This window comes from Pelophylax lessonae, assembly GCF_965119305.1.
Source record: "Pelophylax lessonae genome assembly, chromosome: 2".
In the NCBI taxonomy this organism is placed as follows: domain Eukaryota; kingdom Metazoa; phylum Chordata; class Amphibia; order Anura; family Ranidae; genus Pelophylax; species Pelophylax lessonae.
In genome coordinates, this window is record NC_138769.1 from 599,465,373 (window position 1) to 599,472,872 (window position 7,500).

The following is a 7,500-nucleotide window of genomic DNA, read 5'->3' on the forward strand; positions in this document are numbered from 1 at the left end:
TTTTTTTAAGCACCCTGATATTACTGAGATGTGAGTGGGCACAGACAATAATGGAGGAAGGCTCCTCAGACACTTCATAAGGAGGTGATCTCATTCTTACTACGACCTTCTAACCAGAAGGCACAGGGCTTGAGTCACCTTTCTTAAAAGCACCATAAAATGACAAGTGTGATACTCAGATAGTCGCTAAAAGCGCTCATCCCTTTGGTCACCATTGTGACAGACCCCCGCATTTACTGTCAGACCAAATCTTTCACAATTTCCAGGCTGAAAGCTCGCTTACTAATAGGTGCTAAAGTCCCCAGTGACGCCAATGGGGTGGTCAGGGGGTGAGGCAGATAAGACTCTTGTATCGTGTAAAATTCTTTACAAAGTACACTGGTCTAACATTATGTGAATAATATGTATGAGAATATGTGTGATGTAGTGTATGTGTGTGTGTGAGACAATATGTGTGGTGTAGTGTGTGTGTGAGAGACAATATGTGTGGTGTAGTGTGTGTCTGTCTGTGTGTGTGAGACAGAATATGTGTAGTGTAGAGTGTGTCTGTGTGTGTGAGAGAGAGAATAGGTGTGGTGTAGTGTGTGTCTGTGTGTGTGAGAGAGAGAATACTTGTGGTGTAGTGTGTGTCTATGTGTGAGAGAGAATATGTGTGGTGTAGTGTGTGTCTGTGTGTGTGTGTGAGAGAGAATATGTGTGGTGTAGTGTGTGTCTGTGAGAGAGAGAATACTTGTGGTGTAGTGTGTGTCTGTGTGTGTGTGAGAGAATATGTGTGGTGTAGTGTGTGTCTGTGTGAGAGAATATGTGTGGTGTAGTGTGCGTCTGTGTGTGTGAGAGAGAATATGTGTGGTGTAGTGTGTGTCTGTGTGTGTGTGAGAGAATATGTGTGGTGTAGTGTGTGTCTGTGTGTGTGAGAATATGTGTGGTGTAGTGTGTGTGTGTGTAAGAATATTTGTGGTGTAGTGTGTGTGTGAGTGTGTGTGTGCGATGTAGTGTGTGTGTGTGATAATATGTGTGGTGAAGTGTGTGTGTGTGAGAGAGAGAGAGAATATGTGTGGTTTAGTGTGTGTGTGCGTGAGTGTGTGTGGTGTAGTGTGTGAGAATATGTGTGGTGTGTGTGTGAGAATGTGTGTGGTGTAGTGTGTATGTGTGTGTATGTGTGTGTTTGGTATAAATCGTGTGTGTGTGCTTGTGTGTTTTGAGTGAATATTTGTATGTCTGCACCTGATCGTGATATATATATATATATATATATATATATATATATATATCTATATCTATGTTCTGTTTTATAATCTCCCACTCTTTTCCCCAATCTATCTCTCTATCTCCATCTGTCTTTTTTACTTTCTCTCTCCTTTCTTTTTCTCTCCTATCTCCCTATGTATATCCCCGCCTTCCCAATCTTATCATCTCTCTCTCTCTCTCTCTCTATATATATATATATATATATTCTCTCTGTATATATCATACAACCATGTTCTTGCTGTGGTGGTTATTAATATAATATTAGCAGTAGTACTTGTGGTAGCAGTAAATTTGGTTATGGTCGACGATACTAATCTGTTGTAATGTGGTACTAAGACAGCAATATTCACCTTTTTAAAATGGGTAATGTGATTTTTTTTTAATACCAGAATACATTTGCTTTTGGTATGTGCATATGCATGTCCTCAGACACAGGTTTTTGGATTTTGATGGACCTGAACAGAACACATATTTACGCACCTCTGCAAAAGCCTCAATTGAAAACAATGGTGCAGATTTACTAAAATGGGTGCACCTAATCTGGTGCAGCCGTGCATGGTAGCCAATCAGCTTCTAACTTTAGCTTGTTCAATTAAGCTTTGGCAATAAAACCTGGAAACTGGTTGGTTATTATGCAAAGTTGAACCAAATTTTGCAATCGCCACTTTTAGTAAATAACCCCCAATGTAACTGCGTTCGAATCCGTAAATAATAAACACTTGTTATTTTTTTTTTGTTGTTTTTGTTTACCACAGTGTGAACAATGGTTTACCAGCATCCCATTGGTAGGACCTCATCACAATGGTTAAAGATCTCGGTACCATTAATAGTATTACTACAACTACTACTGTTATTTATAATTTACTAATCTTTGCTATAACATGTTCCTTTGTTGTTGGAAAATACAACAGACCTGTCACTAGCCTGCTTTGTTAGGACCTGGGCACCATGTAGAATTGTGGACCTACCTTTGCTCCTATCCATCCTTCCTGAGAATTGAGTGGAATCAATGAAAATCGGGGGGTCATTCACAAAACTGCGCTGAATGAAAGCAGAGAGGACATGAAGAAAAGGAGAAAGATGAAGAACAAAAAGCAGCCACATATTTGATAAATGTATTTATTGTCTGAAATCACATAAAGTACATCATCGTTGTTACTTATTAAGCACAATGAACGTGGCTATATAGAGATCAAACGAGCCTGGAGCATTATGTCCCTACCGCATCGAGTGAGGTAGGAATCGTGTCAACATTATCCTTTAATAAGATCCTAAATTGAATGCACATGGTATAAGAAGGCCAGCAATCCATAGACAGGCACCGCCATCTACCCCAGCACACAGCAAGGCAGACTTCATTGCTGCCTTCCTCTTACATAGAATATGGGATAGAAATTATTCAGAATGCAGTTGACCACACTATTGCACGTGTAAAATACTATTCTTCCTGCCAATATCTTCTATAAAATATTAGAAGAGCCGGCTGTAGGAGTGAAGAGTGCCCCCTTCATATGTGGACACCTTTAACTGAAGATCAGCCATTGACATATGGAAAGATAAAAGACTTGTGAGTGAGATATTGCACTGCAGCCTCAGCATTAGTCTTCCAGGATCTAATTGCACCCCAAGAAGTGATTTGACTTCCAGTAACAAAAAATAAAAATAGGATCCCCCTGGGATTGGATTGCAATACAGCAAGTCACTGAGCTAGTAATGAAGGTGATTTGTTCATTACAAATGAGGCATCCATTATTTCCCTTCATATTGTATCGCTCTGCCAGAATTTATAAGGCCAGCAATGAAGCTGTGTGGGGTAGCTAAAAAAAAAAAAAAAACTTGATGAAAAGCAGGTACCATTCAAGATTTTTTCCTGCTCGGGATCGCCTCCATCCTTTACAGATCGTAAATAAGACTCCTTTAGCCAGTTCTGCCCGGCCATGACCGTGAACGTAAAGGGAAGCACGTGGTGGTGATTTAAACATCCCAGAAATTGCTGGTTTGCAATAAAATTAATCCCCTTTGAAATAAAACGAATGGAGCAAAGCTTGCAGGGGACAGAAATCCCACACACTGCTATCTCCCCAGATATCCCTTTCATCTTTCTTTCTTTCTTTCTTTCTTTCTTTCTTTCTTTCTTTCTTTCTTTCTCTCTCTCTTTCTTTCTTTCTTTCTTTCTTTCTTTCTCTCTCTCTCTTTCTTTCTTTCTTTCTTTCTTTCTTTCTTTCTCTCTTTCTTTCTTTCTTTCTTTATTTCTTTCTTTCCCTATTAAATGACAATTGGAAGTGATCCTATGCTGTAGTACAACCTATTATCCCATGATCCCTCGTCCAATTTGCATTTTTATTTTTCTTGCCCATTGAATTTTGAATTTAATAAACCGTCAATGACAGGTAACCTACTAATTACTCCCCCCCCCTCCCTTTTCTCCTTCAAAAAGCACGTAAAACATACACACAAAAACAAGATTACTTTGGTGTCTTAATAGTGTTAAAGTGTCAATTAAACTTGACAGGATCTTGTTACAATTCTCCCTTAAAAGTTTTTTTATGACAACATTAAATAGTTTATTGGCTGCGAACTAACTTTAAATATAAATTTAGAGTGATCATTGTTCCTTGATGGTGGGCTTCCCTGTCAGAAAGGCAGGTATTCGTATTTTGATGCCATCTGTATTTATTTTGATTTTGTTTTTCTTCATTGTCCTAGGGTCATTAATATTTGAAAGCTCATAGGACTCACGATCCAATACGATAAAATAAATATATACATACATAATGATAAACCTATATGAATATAAAGAAAAATCTCATGGAAAAGCATTTGTATATATATATATATATATATCTGGGGAGTATTAACAACAGCTCGCCGTTTAATTATGCCAGCAAATGTGCACTTTCTGAAATGTATAGACGCAGTGACTATACAATACAATACTGTATGGTTATGTTATTTCAATAACACATATAATTAATATGCTACTTCTTCAGTCAATGAATGATGGGGAAAATATACTTCAAGCCCATCATCGCACAACAGGGGTCCTTCACTTTCCCTATAGACATTCACATCTATGTGAAATAGCACCAAAACATGACAGCCAGTCGCCTGTCAGTCAATAGAGGAGCAAGGCAACAGAGCCAGCCAGCCCCACAGAGGAAAAAAACATGTCTTTCCACTTCTGACTATTTCTGTAGGATAGATTTAGGGCAGTTCGGAAAAAAAGGTCCTTGAAATGCTTGAGATCTCCAGCTTGTTGTACACATTGCATGTTGTGACTCACAGAGAGCAGACTGTCCCTCACCACCCCTCCACAAGTACAGAACAAAGTTCATTTGGGGTGAGAGTGGTAGTCATCTTAATAAAAGGGAAGGGGGGGGGGGGGGGACATTGGCCAATATTGTTGGTAATTTTGCTGATTCTGGAATAAGTACAAAGCCATAGATGATGTCAGAACACGGGAGGACAAGGAAAAGAAGACCTGTAGCAGCTGCATGGGAAGGAATGTATCAGGCAGTCCATAGCTTTCCAACATCCCCTCAAGTCTGGCTGGTGGCCTCTGTGAAGACATGGAGCTGGTGACACTGGAGGCTTTGCATGTGTTCAGCTCTCTGGGATTCCTGTGCATATATGTCCACACAGGTCTAGAAGAAAGACATGGCCTGCTCTCTCATGAGAAGTCTCTTCTTCTTCATTCTCCGGTTCTGGAACCAAATCTTCACCTGCTGGTCACTGAGACTCAGCCGGTCAGACAGTTCTCTTCTTCGCTGTCTGGTGATAAATTCATTGACCATAAACTCTCCTTCCAGTTCTGCTAGCTGAAGCTTGGAATATGGCTTCCTTTTCTTGCGGGATCTGGTGTGCATGGGGTACCAGGGGGCTCCTGTACAAAATGGACACATGTCAGAAATGACCGATTATAAAAAAAATAAAATAAAAAATAAAATATACCTATATATATATCAAGATATATATATATATATATATATATATATATATCAATATATATATATATATATATATATATATATATATATATATATCAATATATCAATATATATATATATATATATATATATATATATATACACAAAATTCAGACTACCAATGGTCTACCACTATTCCATTGTACCAGTGTTGATTAGTTATAGACATTTACGTTGTTACCATGTAACTGACTAGCTTAATTCACAAAGCTTTTAATCCCAGCCTAAGGCACCCTATTTTCAGCCTTGTGACATTCATTTTTTACATTTCTCTCCACTTACACTCTTTTTTTTTTTTTTTTAAATGAGGATACTTATATTTCTTCCCTTATCTATCCTTAATTTAGAAATTCGTGTAAAAAAGCACTGATGTTACTTTTCTATAGCCCACGATGATGCCCCTTAAAAACACCTATGATCTATTACCCCTATGAATAGCATAAAAAAATCTATTTATAGCATCATAGGTCAGTTCCTAAAAGATAAGGGTATTTATTTTCAACCTTCTGACTTTTCTACTTTTACATTTTTTTTACTGATATGCTTATAGCTTTCATTCACAAAGCTTTATCAACAACCTCGTGCACTCTATTTTCAGCCTTGTGACTTTTATTTTTATTTTTTTATTTTTTTTTTTTTACATTTTTGACTCAACTGTCACTTTTTTTTTTTTTTTTTTTTTAAAGAAGACACTTATGTTTGTTCACCTACTTTTCAGTTATATAAAATGGATAAAAAATGTTGCTTTTTTTTGTAGCTCACAAGGATACACCTTTCATTTATTGCTCTTATTGATCACAGGTATAAAATGCATTTATCTATAGCATTATTAGCTCAGCTCACAAAGGTTTAGGATCTTTATTTTCAGCCTTGTGATTTTATTTTTTTTGAATTTCTTTCTATTGTTTTTTTTTACATTTTTAATTGATATGATTACAGGCTTAAAACCAGCCAAAGCCACACGATTTTCAGCCTTGTGACTTGCATTGTTTACGTTTTATTTGACACAAATGCCACTTTTTAATGAGTATACTTCTGTTAATCCATCCTTAATCCTTAATTTATATAAAATGTAATTAAAAGTTCTTTTTCTGTAGCTCACGATGATACACCCATTATTTATTACTCTTATGGACAACAGGCATAATAAATATCTTTGTCTACAGCATCATAGGCTCAGGTCACCAGGATCAGGATCCTTATTTTCAGCTCGGTGGCTGTAATTTGCAAAGCCCATCTGATTAATGTGAAATATATATTTTTAAATATAAAATAATGCAATTTATTGTGGTGTATTTGGGAACTGAGTCTGATGTAAGGATCCTGGCTGTGGAGCTATAGATGTGATTGTATAGACAATCAGGAATGCTCGGTCTGTATATCTGATGACTTGACAAGTGCCTGCTAGTGATGTGCCGGTGTCTATAGAAGGCTTCCTAATTTTATGGCATATTTACATGTTTATTGCTATTACCCTCCTCTCCCTCTTTCCTCTCCATCACCTAATAAAACATTTAGGTATTTGAGTGCTACCCCTAGCGGTGCTGGCCCAACATAAACGATGATCCCATCCACCCCCTCCAATAAAAGTCCTGAGATGGATCCATGCAGAGGACAGCTCTTCTTACCAGTGGCAGGGAGGTTGTTGTTGGCCGGGTTGGCCGGGGAAGCCATTGTCACGGTGTCGCCGCTCTGAGCCTTGTTGGGGGTTCCATCATTGAGGAGCGAGGAGCTGGAGTCCGACTCCAAGGACTGGCAGGACGGTGGGTCGTGGGGGACCGGCTCAGCCGCACTGTAATCGTATTTCTGGAAGCTGCTGCTGCTCATGCCATTGTGGATCGAGCTGTCCAGGGGCATCAGCACGTTGTCTCTCAGCCGGTCCTCCCTCTTCAGGCTCGGGGTCTCCGGGCACCCCTCCCGGTAATAGCATTTGGTCTCCTCCACCCGGGCCAGGTCACAGGCTCTGCTGAACGAAGGGTTAATGGAGACAGGGCTGCTGAGATAGGGCTGGGGGTATCCATTGCAGGGCTCTGTGGATGCCCAGGGCAGAGAACATACATTGTCCCTTCTGGGGTAGGAGAGAGAGGGCAGGCCAGGTAACTGGCCCCCTGAGGTCCTGAAATTTGGGAAATAAAAGGTGTCCCCGGTGTGAATATTGACCAGAGGTCCCACAAAGCCAGGATTAAGAAGATTATGCTCTCCCATTTCCGCGGGCCTGACCAGGAGCTTCTACTTTATTGCCATCTGACATTAAACATAGTCAAAG

At 39.1% G+C, this 7,500-nt stretch overlaps 1 protein-coding gene across 1 annotated transcript; it reads right to left on the bottom strand.

Moving 5' to 3' along the window:
- Positions 1–4,667: 4,667 nt before the first annotated feature.
- Positions 4,668–7,441, bottom strand: HOXC12 (homeobox C12). The gene is made up of 2 exons (XM_082247361.1): positions 6,863–7,441; positions 4,668–5,131 (listed from the first exon to the last, which is right to left on the bottom strand). The coding sequence occupies exons 1-2, from the start codon at positions 7,437–7,439 to the stop codon at positions 4,893–4,895; spliced, it is 816 nt and encodes a 271-aa protein (XP_082103487.1). The 5' UTR covers positions 7,440–7,441; the 3' UTR covers positions 4,668–4,892.
- Positions 7,442–7,500: the final 59 nt, after the last annotated feature.